General features: G+C 39.7%; 1 protein-coding gene across 1 annotated transcript; it reads right to left on the reverse strand.

Annotated features, from left to right (window-relative positions):
- Positions 1–10,019: 10,019 nt before the first annotated feature.
- Positions 10,020–16,773, reverse strand: LOC131806269 (uncharacterized protein DDB_G0271670-like). The gene is made up of 2 exons (XM_059130238.1): positions 16,465–16,773; positions 10,020–11,457 (listed from the first exon to the last, which is right to left on the reverse strand). The coding sequence occupies exon 2, from the start codon at positions 11,364–11,366 to the stop codon at positions 10,020–10,022; it is 1,347 nt and encodes a 448-aa protein (XP_058986221.1). The 5' UTR covers positions 11,367–11,457; positions 16,465–16,773.
- Between the last annotated feature and the right edge of the window lie 937 nt (positions 16,774–17,710).

The raw sequence follows: 17,710 nt of genomic DNA on the forward strand, positions 1-17,710 counted from the left end.
GTTTGCAGGACTTTTGGTATTGCAAATGGGCTATATAGGTCCACGTTTAGGTAAAGCACCCATATAACTGTATCGCCCTTCATTCGGTATTTCGGCGATTTGAACGACATTATTCACCGCAAATGTTTCAAATTTGGTATTTGAAGTTCAAAATGGATACTACAGCCTATGACAGAAAATTGTCTGTGCACGTAAACGTCTTCTTATAGCCCCCATATAACGGTACCCCCCGATATTCGGTATTTTGTTGATTTTAACGACAATATTCATCAGAATTCTTTCCAATTTGGTATATGATGTTCGCAATGAGTGCTACGGCCTGTGACAGGAGTTTGTCTGTGCAGGTTCACGTCTTCGTATAACCCCCATATAAGGGTACCTCCCTATATTCGGTATTTGATGATTTTAGCGACATTATCCACCGGAATTGTTTCAAATTTGATATGTAAAGTTTGTAATTGATACTACAGCCTATGACAGAAAATTGTCTGTGCAGGACCACGTCTTCGTATAGCCCCCATATAATGGTACCTCCCGATATTCGGTATTTTGATGATTTTGGCGATATTATTTACCGAAATTGTTTCAAATTTGGTATTTGAAGTTCCTAATAGGTACTACTGCCTATGACAGAAAATTGTACGTGCAAGTTCGCGTCTTCGTATAGCCCCCATACAAAGGTACCTCCCGATATTCGGTATTTTGATGATTTTAGCTACATTATTCACCGATTTTTTTTAAGTTTCGCATTCGAATATTGTAATGGCTATTGACTAAAGTTGCCTATGCAGGTCCACGTCGTCGTATAGACCCTAATATAACGGCTACATTTGGTGTTTTTAAGATTTTAAGAGAAATTTTAACGGATATTATTGTTTGAAAGTTGCCAAAGTTTCTTTTGTTTTTTTTTTTTTTTTCTGTTTTAAATACCGTAAATTTCATTTTCAAATTCTCTCACTGCAAACTATGTAAATTATTTTATTTTTTTAAATATTTTATTTTTGTCTTTCTCCGTGTAATTATATTGTGCAGTGCCGTGACAATTCACTATTTACTCGGATTTTTAAATTCTGTCCCTCCAAACTATGTAAATTAAAATAACAAAGGGCTGGAAATTCTCCCTTCCCAAAAATTTGATTTCCGCGAGATAAGATATAAATTATTCGGACACATCATCCACCCACCTCTTTTTTCAAACAATCATCACCAACACCACCATCCCCACCCACCTCATTTAAATAATTTCCAACATCTTTAAATAATCCACGAAATGCCTTATGTCCATTAACATCAAAATTCATAAAAATCTTTCTACGCCTTGATTAGAAGACAAATCCCCAAATGGATTTGCGGGGCCAATCAATCATTATGACAATGAAGGACCTTTGGCGGAAATGTGTCAAAATAATGAAATTGTGAAAATCTAACTAATATAAATTGTAACTGCCCGCTGTGTGAGTGTGTGTGTGTGTGCGAGTTTGTGTATTTAGTTGCGAACTCATAAATAATTTTCATGAATAAATGCAAATTTAATAATTATTCGAGGAAACCGCAAATGCTTCCTCAAAAGGTCTTAGAGAGCCGCTAACTTATTGTAGCCAGTGTATTGAAGAAGTAGGAAAAATATGTCGCAGGGAGGGGAAGGGGGGAGGTATATTGGGATAACATTTTATCATTATTATTGACAGTCGGCCAGGCAGGCAGTAATCATTTCGGTAACCTTCGCCGAAGAGTGTGAACTTGAGGAAAATTATGCCAAGACATGTTTTTGTTTTGTTGCGAGTGTATGTGTGTGCGTGTTTGTTTGGTAGCTATTTTCTTTTCTGCTTATATTTCTGGTACTGGAAATGTTGTTTTATACTTTAAATGCATAAATTTTGTCTTTACTAAAATGTAATTTAAAATTTCTTTCCATCAATGTTGATGGAAAGTTATATCATTTTAATTTACAGTGTCTCAAGGCATATAAAATTGTGTTGAGTTAGATATCTCTAAAAATAAAAATTCAAAAATGATGTTATATATTCCAAAAATTAAAATGCATTTTTGGTTTTCAAAATAAAAAAAAAAAACTATGTTGGAAAAAATTCTGCCGAAGTCCTCATCAGCAAACCAGTAAGGAAAAGTCACGACTATATGACTATACATATTTACCAGAGGCCCCGTAACAAAATAATTCATTTGAAGTAATTCATACCATCTACCTAGGCTTTAGAGCAGTTATAGTTTGGTTTATAATTTGGGAACTAATATATGGGAGGCATATCCAAATCTGAATCTATTTTCGCCAAATTTAACAATCTTGCATCTAGACAGAATTCGGTCGGATGTGCCAAAATGCAGGTAATTTGGACTGATATTGGCTATTTGGTGCACAATAAAACCGAAATCGGTCGAAGGTATATATGCGAGCTATATCCAAATCTGAGCTGATCTCGATAGAATTTGCAGAGGTATTTTTGAGCAATATCTGATATCTGGTACCAAATATCAGAGAGGTATTTCCGAGCTCTATAAGATCGATATGGTAGCCAAATATCAGATCTGGTACCAAATTTCATTCTTGTCACTAAATCGGATAAAATAAATGCGAGCTATACATCTATCTGAACCGATTTTCACCAAACTGGAAGCACTTGTTTCTAGAATGAATACATTCAGAATTGCCAAAATTTAGTCCATTTGGGCTGATATTATCCATTTGGTGCACAATAAACTTGATATTGGATAAAGATACAGGGTGAGATGAAAAAACTGCAACCAAATTCAGACTGTTGTCATTTCTAAGCCACACGTCCGACAGCTCTTCAAATTATTCCAGTCACAGCTCATTATATTATTTACAAGCGTACAAAAGCATATTGCTTCGAATGGCAAAGAAGCGACTTGACCAAAACCCTCGCCGCGGTGGCCGAAAAAGGCCTCGTGAGCTGAAAGTATCGAAATATTCCATTCGGCAAATATTGAAAAATGAGCTCGGTGTAAAGCCATTGAAATTCCAAAAAGTGCAAGAACTTACACCGTAACGGAGAGAAAATAGGCTAAAAAGAGCTAAAGAGTTGCTTCGCTAGGCCGAAAGTGGTGAACTGCCAAATTTCGTTGTCCAGCTGATTGTAAACAAACAAAATTATCGTGTTTACTTGCCAAAGAGGTTAGTTGAAAATGTGCACCTTCGGTTAGCCACCAGAACTCAAGCGGCTGCTATGGTGATGGTGTTGGACGCCATAACAGTCGATGGTCGCTCTCCGTTCGCATTAATCGACCGTGGCATCACAATAGATTCCGAATATTATTGCGAAAATATTCTGAAGGGGATATTAAAGCCTTGGGCACGCGAACATATTGGCCGCAGACCTTGGACAGAATGGTTACAAAATGAGGTTCCTTGCTTCATTTCCAGCGCACAATGGCCACCAAAATCTCCCGATACCAATCCGTTGGACTATTGTTTCTGGAGTATTTTGGAAAGCAAGGTTGGGACTAAAAAAATACCAATGTGTCGATCACCTCAAGCAAGCGCTTCGTCGGGAATGGGCCAAAATTCCGCAGAACAACAGCGTGTCGGCGTGGTTCAATTGGCCGTTTGAAGGCCATAATTCGTGCCAAAGGTGACCAATTCGAACAAATCCAAATTTATTCTAAAATTTGATGCTATTTCCGACATTGTTTGCTTTCATTCAATCAAATTTAAAACAAAATGTAAAAATTTTGGCGTTTGACTTTGTTGCAATTTTCTTATCTCACCCTATATGAGAGCTATATCTGAACCTATTCTTTCCAATTTCAATAGGGCCAAAAAAATATTGTTTGAAAAATTTCATCTCAATCAGATAATAAATACGACCTGTATTTTGTTCATAAAAATACATTGACAGAGGGACGGACTGACAGGCATAAATCGACTCAGAAAGTGATTCTATAAATATCCTCATATGGATCTTTATACTTCTCCATGTAATAAACAAATGCACAAAGACATAATACCCTTATGACTATGTGGTGAAATTCAAAATTGTAATTTTTTCCAATATCTCTCCGTAAAATATTCCCTTTGCTCCACTATCCCCCTCCATGTAGGCGTATTACATACCACGTCACACACAAGTTGCCTGACAAAAAACGAAAAGCACAAAATAAACTAAATCACAATAAGGAATCTCACGGTGCTGCTGCGGTTCATTATTTATGACTCCCAACAGATTTAAACGATTTGACTTGAGTCAATATAAAATTGTTTGTTATCTCGTCAAAGAGAGACGGAGAAAGTAAATGCCAACTGAGCGGCTGCAAGTACAACACCAGTCGCACGTGCAGAACGCATAGATATTTTTACGAAATCCACGCATATACATATATATATTGTTGTAAACAACTTTAAATAATAAATCTTTATGATTTTGTTTACCAACATATTCTGCATAGAGAGGTTAGTGGTGGCTTTCTTGTTGTTACTAAAATTACATTATAAAAGGAAAAACTTCAATATGGTTTATTAGAAAAAATAGAAGAAAATGCAGTAAACAAGATCTATTTCTGTTGGGGTTTTCATTAAAAGGCGTTAAGTCAGAACAAGTAAACACGGGAAAAAATTCGACTGGGCTGATCTTTTTATATGTAACGCCATGGGGAAACTTGCCATATTGACAAATCGGATATCCTCAAAATATCTAAAATTTGAAATTTTGAATATATTTTGAGGGGTTTAAGCTACGCACAAAGAAGAGTACATTAAAAATTACAGTAAATTAAATCTAAAATCGAGACAGGAACTTTAGAAATACCGAAAATCAGGAGCTATACAAAAAAAAGCGAAACTACATGGAATATTTTTGCTAAGAGTTAAACCACCCATTGTAAACCCGAAATGTAATATTATAGCTGATTTGGTTTAAAATCAGAAAAAAAAACAAAATATCGAGGATCAGAAGGTATAATTACATATAAAGCTACCCAAAGTGGACCTACATTACTATTTTGTGTGAGATGAGGCTATAAAGATGTATAAGGCTATAACAGATATATCTAATGTTGATACAATGAAACATTAATATGTTTTATACCCTACAACACTATGTACCCTACGTTATATAACACCTCGAAATATCGGTCCCTCACATAATATATTATTAATGGATTGTCCTGAATCGATCTAACATACAAATAATTAGATCGACGTCCGTCTATTCATTAATTTTTGATCACGCTACAGATTACAATTATGGCCCGAAATTTTTCAGGAGGGTTAGGGTCGGAATTGAAGCATAGTGTTTTTGGAGAGTATCGCAAAATATCAAGGGATTGAAATAGACCCAAAACAGAAAAATTATTGATTTTGCAGTTGCTCTACAGGTCACAATTACAGAACAATCGACTTGAAATTTTGCATGGGACAAGAGTTCAGAGTTGGACAGAAGCCTACCAATTTGAATATTCGGTGAATAAAATTTAGCGGTTGAAATAAACTATAATTTTCATATAAAAATTTTTGGAAATTTCCACTAAACCACGAACATTTTTAATTCCAGCGAAATCACAAATACTGGAAAAGGCCAGTTCTGGCCGTTTCAATGATGCTGATATCCAAGATTAGATGTTAGTTAGGCCTTTTATAACTTAAGAACGACTGAACGGATTTTAACCATTTTTATCAATTCTGAATGACATTTTGGCACAAAAGAATAAGATCTTGAAAAATCGCATAAAAAGATGCAAATAAAAGTGTGTTTATTTTTCTGTATTTTTATACCCTCCACCAGGAGGAAATATATATTTTAGGCCCCACAAAGTATATAAATTCTTCAACATCATAAAATTCTATGTCGATTTAACGATGACCGTCCATCTGTATGTCGGTCCGTCTGTGGAAATCACTCTATCTTCCGAACGAAATGAGGTAGATTGATAAAATTTTACTCAAATGTATATCATATCTGCAGGACTTTTGGTATTGAAAATGGGCCATGTAGGTCCACGTTTTGGTATAGTCCCCATATAACGGTTGATGATTTTAGCGACATTTTTCACAGGAAATGTTTCATATTTGGTATTTGAAGCTCGCAATGGATACTACAGCCTATGAAAAAAATTGTCTGGGCAGGTTTACGTTTTGATACCTCCCTATATTCTGTATTTTAGTGTTTTCAGCTACATTACTTACCGATTTTTTTTTTTTTTTCAAATTTCGCATCTGAATATTGTAATGGCATATGACAAAAGTTACCTACGCAGGTCCATGTCATCGTATTGACCCTAATATAAATGCTAAATTCAGTATTTCTAATATTTGAACAGAATTTTTAGCGGATTTTATTGTTTTTGAGAATTGCCAAATTCGTTCCAAATGGTGGAGGGTATTCAAAGTACGGTCGACCTGTCCACGTATTTTTGTGAACAAAATGCAGGACATTTTTAACAGATTGGCAAACAATTTTTGTTTGGCCCAAGCACGAACTCTATTGAAATTGGCTCCCATATATCTTCAACCGATTTCGGGTTAATTGTGCTCCAAACGGCCAACATCTGTCCAATTGACCTGAATTTTGGCACAACGAATTTAGTCTAGAAAACAAGTACATCAAATTTAACCAAAAATCGGTTCAAATATAGCTATAGATCCCATATATATATATATTTCATCCGAGTGCACATGTCCCTCACATGCGTATTATGCACTCCACAACAATGATCATTGGTACCAGAAATAAGTGCCTGAAATCGGATAAATATATATGTGGACCTATATCGAAACGATCTTGACAGAATTTGACATACATCCCTCTATGCTCAATTTGGTTGCATGTGCCAAATTCCATCCTATTTGTACTAATATTACATATTTAGTGCACAGTAAAAGACAAGTCAGATGAAGATATATATGGGAGCTATATCTAAATTTGAACCGATTCTCACCAATTGCAATACAGTTCGTCCATAGGCCAAATAAATATTGTTTGGAAAATGTCATCTCAATCGGATAATTAATGCGATCTGCATTTTGTTCACAAAAATACATGGACAGACGGACGGACATGCATTAATCGACTCAGAATGTGATTCTATAAAGATATTCAACAGTAAATGTTGGGTCTATCTCGCTTTCTTCGTCATGTTACAAACAAATACACGAAGACATAATACCCTTACAACTATGTGTTGTAGGGTATAAATGTGTAACCCATGTATTAAATAAATATTACAAAGCTTAGAATTTTATACCAAATTGAACATTCCGAGGATTGTCGTGCGGCCAAACGTACAATTGGACTTGGCTAGATTGAATACATATTTCCTGAGACGAATTTGTTTCTAAAGCTATTCCAATGAGGCCCAATTTTTCCGCACTGATTTAACAAAAATACATTTTTTAAATATTCGACTAAGGTGCCTTGGAATTCAAGCATTCTGGGTATGTAGTGTCATCGGCAATACCAATTGCAACAATCCGAGAAAGGAAAGGAGTTTTTATGGTCCGTTTCTTCAAAAAAAAAGAAAAAAAAAATACAAAAACTACATAAAGTCTTGAGCGCCAGAGAACAGTACCATAAGTCTCGGAATACACTAGAACTTTCTAATTGCTGAAAATCATTGAATATAAACAAGTAAAACAAACAATAAGTTCGGCCGGGCCAAACTTTTAATACCCTCCACCTTAGGGTAAAGGAAACATTAGAAGAAATGTGGCAAAAACCATTAAAATGCCGAATATCGGGAGGGGGCTATACCAAATCGTGGACCTACACATGCAAGGTTCCGCCAACGGAGCTAGAACCCATTATGATCAACAACTACCAAATTTTCAGTGAAATTCGTGAAAAAATGTGTAAAAAATCATCAAAATACCGAATATTGGGAGGTACCGTTATATGGGGACTATACCAAAACGTGGACCTATACATACAATGTTTCGCCACACGAACTAGGACCCATTATGACTCACAAATATCAATTTTTAGACAAATCAGTGAAAAAATTAGGCAAAAACCATCAAAATACCGAATATCGGGAGGTACCGTTATATAGGGGCTACAAATACCAATTTTTAGACAAATCCGTTAAAAAAATGTGGCAAAAGTGATCAAAATATCGAATATCGGGAGGTACCATTATATGGGGGCTATACCAAAACGTGGACCTATACATACAATATTTCGCCACACGAACTAGGACCCATTATGACTCACTAATACCAATTTTTAGACAAATCAGTGAAAAAATTAGGCAAAAACCGTCAAAATACCGAATATCGGGAGGTACCGTTATATAGGGGCTATACCAAATCATATATCCATACATGCAATGATTCGCCACCGGAGCTGGAACCCATTATGTGACGACGTGTTTTCACTTTGAAGCTGGGGTAGGTTCAGCGGGGGCCAGAGTCGTCACAAAAATTTATTTGTTAGGACATAAAGAGAGAGAGAGAGCGAAGCAAAAATATTTTCTTAAAACGTTATAAATTTATTTCCTTAAATAACACTAAACACTACACTAAACACAATAAAATCACGTTCAGAACGTTTTACGAGGAACACTAAATCACAAAGTTCAGTCGAAATGTTAATAAACGGGTAGCAGTGGTGGCAGCTTGGCACAGCGGCGGCCCGATGAATAGGCGAGCGACGAATAGAGTGGCGGCAGCTTGGCACAGCGGCGGCCCGATGAATAGGCGAGCGACGAATAGGGTGGCGGCGGCTTTGGCACAGCGGCGGCCCGATGAATAGGCGAGCGACGAATAGTAGTGGCGGCAGCTTGGCACAGCGGCGGCCCGATGAATAGGCGAGCGACGAATAGGGTGGCGGCGGCTTTGGCACAGCGGCGGCCCGATGAATAGGCGAGCGACGAATAGTAGTGGCGGCAGCTTGGCACAGCGGCGGCCCGATGAATAGGCGAGCGACGAATAGGGTGGCGGCGGCTTTGGCACAGCGGCGGCCCGATGAATAGGCGAGCGGCGAATAGGGTGGCGGCGGCTTTGGCACAGCGGCGGCCCGATGAATACGTCAGCGGCGAGTAGGAGTGGCGGCAGCTTGGCACAGCGGCGGCCTGATGAATACGCGCACGACGAATCGGGTGGCGGCAGCTTTGGCACAGCAGCAGCCCGATGAGTACGTCAGTCGCCGTCAACGCAGCCCGAAGAATAGGGAGTATTGCTACAACCCTCACTTGACCCTGCGTTCAGTCGCCGTCCAGTCACCACAAATAGTCAAGGCTTATTGTTTGGCTTACTAAGACTCAATTCAACCGAGGTTGCGCGCCTTTTCTTCCTCCCAATCACACTTGACTTACCAGCCATCAACAGAAGACTGATCCCGATTGTGTGAAATGCGTCTCCTTTTATACCTTTTTGGCTGGACAACGCTTGTTGTTTTCTCATGACAGCAGCTGATCCCAATCTGACAGTTTTGCGTAGTTCCGCCATTTGCCACCAGGGGTTCCAATGTTGTATTTTAAGTATACTTCTTTCTACTAGGGGACCTGTGTGACCGTTAATATTCAAATACATTTAAATTACATGACCCTGAGTAGCTATTAGTTTCATTCATAACTTAAATATTTTAATTCATTTTCAAACAAAAAAATATAATTCATAGTTGATGTATATAACATAAGTAAGTAAAAATGGTATTTAAAATAATAATGTACCCCAAAAACGAAAGCATGACTTTTGGGCGTTACATGGCATCTCTTCCTCCCTCTGATTTTTGATTCCTTGATTTGCTTTCTCTATTGCTATTGGGTTTCAATAGCCAGGAAGCCCTAGGGTGTTATGTAACCTTTTATTTCTCCGACATGGGCACTTTGGTTCGACTATATCTCGGTCGAATAGGAAGGTATGTTAGAGACCAATTGCAGAAGTTCGGAGAGATACCTTCACTACCCCGTCTGCTGATATTATTATGCGGTACTGCTTGCCATCTTGTTTAACAATTCGCTTCAGTTTGTGTCCCTTTTTCCAATTGTTTTTAAACTTCTCGATACGGATTTGTAGGTTTTCGGGATAATTTGGCAGTTCGAGAAATGTGTTATCGTTCACGGGATTGTCTGTCGAGGCGAGACGGCGAGGCTGATGAGGATGAGGATGACGATAAAGACGACGAGGCTGATGAGGATGAGGATGACGATCGGGAAGATATCGATGGTGATGACAGTTCGACAACGTATCCCGGCGTTCCTGGTAATGATTTATCTTCCTTCACGTTGGGGGACCTGTGATCGTCCGATATGACGGCAGCATTGGATTGCGATGGAATTTGTACGTCATCACTATGCAACAGATTTGCTTGTTCGGTTATGTTATATAGCGGTGATGATGGAGGAACACCAACCAGCGTCTGCCATTGGGTCCACCACTCAGAACTAGGATCTTCGGAAACTGTCACAAAACTACTTGCGGTCGATCTGGAGTCTTCTTCTAAATGTGCGAAAGCATGTGAGGATGAAGTAGGAACCTCCTCATGTTTGTGTGAGGTGTTGGATATTGAATGGATATCTTCGGTGTTGATCTCTTCCCCTATCGCGGGTGTGGGTGAGGGCGTACGATGATTATCCGGCGGTGGGTTGGTTATTTCATATATTGGATTTTCCCCGGAGTCGGGGACCAAAAGCTGCACAGTAACTGTTCTCTCATAACAGCGAAATCCGAGATATTTGTATTGGCTATCTTTCTGACGGACAAATCCCAGACCATACCTTTTTGGCGGAGACGAGGAACGTTGATCTTCGTTATCCGACTCATCCAGCGAGGAATTATTCGAGGATAAGGGTGACTGTGCTCGCCGAGTCACTGAGGTTTCTAAGTAACCGTAAAACATACGCCGACATTCTTCCTCCATTTCGAAATTTGATTGAGATTCATCCGACTCCTCCATATTGGGCCGAGGAAGAGTTGATGCGTCATCTGAGTCACGACACCATTCTTTACCCGGTGTAGCAGGCATTTCTGAGCACCTTGAAGTGGGTGTTGAGAGCACATCGGAAGCCGGCTTAAAGCTATTTGGCGAACCAAAACACGGGGCGTAGGTTGGTGTACGCGGGACGTCACTACTAGGCTGGGTTTCCTCGTTCAAAGAGTCAGTTTCATCGATATCGTCGCTGTTGTTTTCGGTCGTGTTACACTTTTGCTGTGGAACGTCATTCGGGGTTGTGCTGCACATTCGGTAAAATATTTGGTGCTGGGGCGATGAGGATTGACTGCTACCCTTTCTTGGATTGGGCTTACGGTATTGATTTGTTCTCCTCTTTCGGCTGGTACTAGGACCTTCGTCTAAAAATATTGTCCTTCGCCTTTGAGCCTCGACTTGTTCCAGATGAGCTCGAAATTTCTCCTTCGCCCGTTTGAATTTTTTCGTGTTGGGGCTATCTTGCTCCATCGTGATGTTGAAATTTTGAGAATTGCGATGGTCTTTGAAGTATGGGCTTATATTAGGACACTGATTAGTTTGGGTATTGTCAATTTAATGTCTAAAAATAAAATAAGAAATTATAATGAAATGGCATCACATAAACGTAAGTGGAACTACAATCAACATTCTACTTCTATGTCTACAATTTAATTTTGTTCTTCATAAAAAGGCTTAATTTCACTTAAGTGCGCGACGCGGGTGATGTTGTCTTTTCCTCGGACTACAACGATTACTGGAGATTGGAATTTTTGTACGACAAACGGCCCTCCGTATTTGGGCGCTAGTTTGGCGGCGAAATTTTCGACGGCCTTCGACTGAGGATGTAGACGAACTAGAACTTGCTCCCCAATCTTTGGTTTCCAAACTCGTCGTCTAAGGTTGTACTGTCTCCGCTGGTTTTGAGATGCTTTTGCCAAGTTTCGACGCACTATCTTAAATATTTCTTTCAACTCCTGGGCACGGTCTTCTGGTAAGACTATTCTAGCACCAGTTCCTGTTGTGAGCTGATCATATAATGCCTGGGGCAGTCGCGGTTCTCTTCCTTGTGTCAGGTATGCCGGCGAATATCCAGTGGATTCTGATGCACTAGTGTTTATGGCTAACATTATTTCGGGCAGCATATCGTCCCATGTATTATGTTGTTTCGAAACTTGTGCTATCATTGTTTTCACTGTCCGATTTGTCCTTTCAGTAGGGTTCTCTTGCGGGGTGTAAGGAGCCGTAAGTTGATGCTTTATACCCATTTCTGCTAGGAATTTTTCGAATTGGTTGCTAGTGAATTGGGTTCCGTTATCGGTTATCAATATTTTTGGAACCCCATATCTAGAAATAATTCTTTCTCTGCATGCCTTTATTAATCCCTCTGTCGTAGCCTTCCGCAATGGAACCAACTCCGTCCATTTTGAGAATCTATCCATAATAACGAGTAGCATTGAGTTACCGTGCTTAGATCGCGGTAGGGGTCCTACGAAGTCCGCACAAATAGTGGCCCATGGTTCCTCCGGGATTCTTATCAACATTTCCCCTGCTGGTTTCTGTTGGCTGACTTTATATTTTTGGCAACATTCGCACTGCTGGACATAACGTTTGATGTCCTGGAACATACCAGGCCAAAAATATCGGTTCGCCACCTTGTTGCTAGTCTTTCGCACTCCCAAATGACCTCCGGTGACACTGTCATGATTTTCTCTAAGGACCTGAATCCTTGATCCGGTGGGCACACACAGCTTCCATGGTGTGCAATCTTCATCGTTTATTTGCTTGGGAAAATGTCGATAAACATTTCCCTCAATGATTGTATAGTCTGGATACTTCTTCGGATTCTTGGTTATGGTTTCCTTCAACTTTTCTAGCCATGGGCACGGACTGGTGTCATATTTTACTGTGGCTAGGTCTAACGTTTCCAAAGGTGTTCTCGAAAGCGCATCCGCCACAACGTTCTGTTTTCCTCTACGGTATCTGATCAAAAAATTATATTGCTGTAGCTCGAGAGCCCAACGTGCGAGTCGACCTGTAGGGCTTTCAATAGAATTTAACCATTTTAGGGCCAAATGATCGGTAATAACTATAAACTGGTAACCCTCTAAATAGGGTCTCATGTGTCTGATGCCCCACAGTATGGCTAGACATTCCTTTTCAGTCGCTGAGTAGTTCTTTTCAGCCTGTTTTAAATGTCTGCTGGCGTAGGCTATGACACGTTCCACGTTATCTAACTCCTGTGTTAGAACTGCTCCAAGGCCATAGTTGCTGGCATCAGTTTGCAATATGAACGTCTTTGTGAAATCCGGACAAGCCAGAACGGGGGCTTCAGTTAACTTTGCTTTTAGGTCTGAGAATGCTTCTTGTTGTTCGGGACCCCATTTCCAATGTTTTCCCTTTTTAAGAAGACTAGTCAATGGTTGTGAAATTGTTGCAAACTGTGGGACAAATCTTCGGTACCAAGATGCTACTCCAAGAAATCTTCGTACCTCCTTTACCGATGTTGGAGGTTTCATTTCCACTATTGCGGCAACTTTATCTGGATCCGTCTTTATTCCCTCGCTACTCACAACATGGCCTAAATACTTCGTTTCTTTTCTGAAAAATTCGCATTTCTCAATGTTTATTCTCAGGTTAGCTGATCGCAATCTTCTGAACACTTCTCTCAAGTTCCGCAAGTGTTCCTCAAACGTTTTTCCAATGACGATGATATCGTCAAGGTATGCAAAAGCGTGGGGGTCCATTTCAGGCCCAATCACACTATCTAATGCCCGTTGGAAGGTTGCCGGTGCTGAATGCAAACCGAAAGGCATCACTTTCCACTGATATAGACCTTTACCAGCTACCGCAAAGGCCGTGTATTTTCTGCTCTCCTTCGCCATAGGTATTTGCCAATATCCGTCTTTAAGGTCCAGGCTACTCACGTATTTGGCATCCCGTAGTCGATTCAGTATTGTGTCGATGCGGGGTAAAGGGTAGGCATCTGGAACAGAACGTTTATTCAATTGGCGAAAATCCATACAAGTTCTCCAATTCCCATTTTTCTTTCTGACTAATGTGATGGGGAAACAGTATGGGCTTGTAGACGGCTCTATACATCCTCGTTCTTCGAGCTTTCTCACTTCGGCATTAATCACGGCTTGCATTGCAGGATTTCGCGGAGCATATCTTAATTTAATGGGTCGATCGTCGGTCATTACAATCTTATGTTCAGCTATTGACGATAGGCCATTTAATTGTTGGAACTTAGGGAGTTCCTGTGCCAGAAAATTTTCAACGATCTCACATTGCGTTTTACTCAATTCATCGTTTAAGAATTTAGGTCTGGGGGATACATTATTCGTAGCTGTCATTGTATCTATTACCTCTTTTGATGGGGTTTCCTCTCCTATAGCCACGGTACAATGCTCCGTTGATGTGGTTGGCTTACTTAATTTGACACTTATACCGGCGCAGTGAATGGTCGTGTGGAACTGTTTTAGAAATTCCAATCCCAATATGATGTTTTCCTTGAATTGCGGCATGATGAGAAATGTAACATCTGAGCTTTGGTTTCCAAATGTAACAGGTAACACTGTTGATCTTGTGATGTTCACCGTGGTGCCGTCTGCGAGGATAACATTTGCCTCATGCCGTGAATAAGTAAACCTTTTCTTGATTTTTTCCGCAAATTCTCTTTTTATAAAACAGCTAGTGGCACCAGTGTCGACAGTTGCTTTAATAGCTTTCCCCTCTATTAAGACAGTTGCAGTAAGGCGATATTCTTCACATTGCAATGAGGTAATATTCTGGTTACTCTTCTTTGCCGGGGGTTCATCCTGCTGCGTTTCTGGATTGGATGAGCTTTCGTTTAGCACTTGGTCACCTTGATTGGTGCAATACAGGTTATTTCTAGAGTTGTCCGCACGTCGATTATAGTTTTGTTGATTTCGAGGCTGTTCTGACCGAGAATTATTTGGTATGCTTTCGAGTTCGTCTGCCAAGGAGATCAATTCCGAAAGTGTGGTAAAGTCTTTACGGCGAATGTACCATTGATAATCCGAATGCGCGTTTCTAAAAATTCGTTCCAATTTTTGTTCTTCGGTCATATTGGTGTGCTGCATAAGATGCTGTATAGAGAGTACATATTCCTTAAACGGCTCCTTATTACGCTGTATCCTTCTCCTAATTTCATCCTCCAATTTCTCAAAGTATCTCGGTGGCAAAAAGAATTTCAGAAAATCACTCTTAAATTCGTTCCAGGTAGTCCAGTGTCGGTTGTTGTTCCTTAGCCAGATTAAAGCTTTACCTCGTAACAACTCTGGCATTACTTTAATTATTTGATTCAATTCCACGATGTACATTTCAGCCATTTCTTCTACACGTTCTACGAATCCAATAGGGTCCATTCCATTTTCAAAAGTAATATTCCATTTTCGGATTTGGTCGAGAATTACGAGTAACGACGAATTATTGGATGGCTTGGGCGGAGAATCTTTTTGAAATCCATATTCGGGGTTTGTTGGCGACATCTTCTGTACTTTTTGATCGTTTGTTACCCCTGTGCTTGACTCTCCATGTGACCTTTCCGCGGAAATGTGGGGAAGGGCGTACTCTGTTTTTATTGGGGATAATACTATTGCTTCTGCTCCACACGGTGTTACGGTTATAAGGGGTTGTTTTGTGACGGCTCGCAATGTCGGCGATTTGGTCGGACTGGTACTTTCATGTTTGTTCTGCAACTCTATAAGCCGTCTGTATACATCGGCTTCATGGTCGTTGTGGAGAAATTTAGCCCATCTTTTTCGGAGATCGTCCACTTTTCCAACTGGATCAAGATTGAATTCAGTAAGATATGTTACCAAGTCTTCTTGCTTTAGCATATAGGCCCAGGAGACCTTCAACATTGTCTTTTCGTTTGACATTTTTTTTTTTTTTTTTTTTTTTTTTTTATTATTATTTTTACTTGTTTCAGTTTTTTTTTTTTTTTTAACTGTTTTTTTTTTTCCACTGGGTTTTCATCTGTATTTGTCTAATTATTGTTCACTCATTTATTTATTCTTTCTCTCTTTTATAGTCCCTGCTCGGGCGCCATTGTGACGACGTGTTTTCACTTTGAAGCTGGGGTAGGTTCAGCGGGGGCCAGAGTCGTCACAAAAATTTATTTGTTAGGACATAAAGAGAGAGAGAGAGCGAAGCAAAAATATTTTCTTAAAACGTTATAAATTTATTTCCTTAAATAACACTAAACACTACACTAAACACAATAAAATCACGTTCAGAACGTTTTACGAGGAACACTAAATCACAAAGTTCAGTCGAAATGTTAATAAACGGGTAGCAGTGGTGGCAGCTTGGCACAGCGGCGGCCCGATGAATACGTCAGCGGCGAGTAGGAGTGGCGGCAGCTTGGCACAGCGGCGGCCTGATGAATACGCGCACGACGAATCGGGTGGCGGCAGCTTTGGCACAGCAGCAGCCCGATGAGTACGTCAGTCGCCGTCAACGCAGCCCGAAGAATAGGGAGTATTGCTACAACCCTCACTTGACCCTGCGTTCAGTCGCCGTCCAGTCACCACAAATAGTCAAGGCTTATTGTTTGGCTTACTAAGACTCAATTCAACCGAGGTTGCGCGCCTTTTCTTCCTCCCAATCACACTTGACTTACCAGCCATCAACAGAAGACTGATCCCGATTGTGTGAAATGCGTCTCCTTTTATACCTTTTTGGCTGGACAACGCTTGTTGTTTTCTCATGACAGCAGCTGATCCCAATCTGACAGTTTTGCGTAGTTCCGCCATTTGCCACCAGGGGTTCCAATGTTGTATTTTAAGTATACTTCTTTCTACTAGGGGACCTGTGTGACCGTTAATATTCAAATACATTTAAATTACATGACCCTGAGTAGCTATTAGTTTCATTCATAACTTAAATATTTTAATTCATTTTCAAACAAAAAAATATAATTCATAGTTGATGTATATAACATAAGTAAGTAAAAATGGTATTTAAAATAATAATGTACCCCAAAAACGAAAGCATGACTTTTGGGCGTTACAATTATTACCAACAAATACCAATTTTTAGACAAATCCGTTAAAAAAATGTGGCAAAAATAATCAAAATATCGAATATCGGGAGGTACCATTATATGGGGGCTATACCAAAACGTGGACCTATACATACAATGTTTCGCCACACGAACTAGGACCCATTATGACTCACAAATGCCAATTTTTAGACAAATCAGTGAAAAAATGAGGCAAAACCATCAAAATACCGAACATCGGGAGGTACCGTTATATGGGGGCTATACCAAATCATGGACCCATACATGCAATGTTTCGCCACCGGATCTGGAACCCATTATGACCAATAAATACCAATTTTTAGACAAATCCGTTAAAAAAATGTGGCAAAAATAATCAAAAAATCGAATATCGGGAGGTACCATTATTTGGGGGCTATACCAAAACGTGGACCTATACATGCAATGTTTTACCACACGTACAGGGACCCGTTATGACCTACAAATACCAATTTTCAGACAAATCCGTGAAAAAATGTGGCATAAATCATCAAAATACCGAATATCGGGAGGTACCGTTATATGGGGGCTATACCAAATCATGGACCCATACATGCAATGTTTCGCCACCGGAGCTTGAACCCATTATGACCAACAAATACCAATTTTTAGACAAATCCGTTAAAAAGATGTGGCAAAAATAATCAAAATATCGAATATCGGGAGGTACCATTATATGAGGGCTATACCAAAACGTGGACCTATACATACAATGTTTCGCCACACGAACAAGGACCCATTATGACTCACAAATGCCAATTTTTAG

The sequence above is a fragment of the Musca domestica genome, unplaced genomic scaffold (assembly GCF_030504385.1).
Source record: "Musca domestica strain aabys unplaced genomic scaffold, Musca_domestica.polishedcontigs.V.1.1 7, whole genome shotgun sequence".
NCBI lineage: Eukaryota > Metazoa > Arthropoda > Insecta > Diptera > Muscidae > Musca > Musca domestica.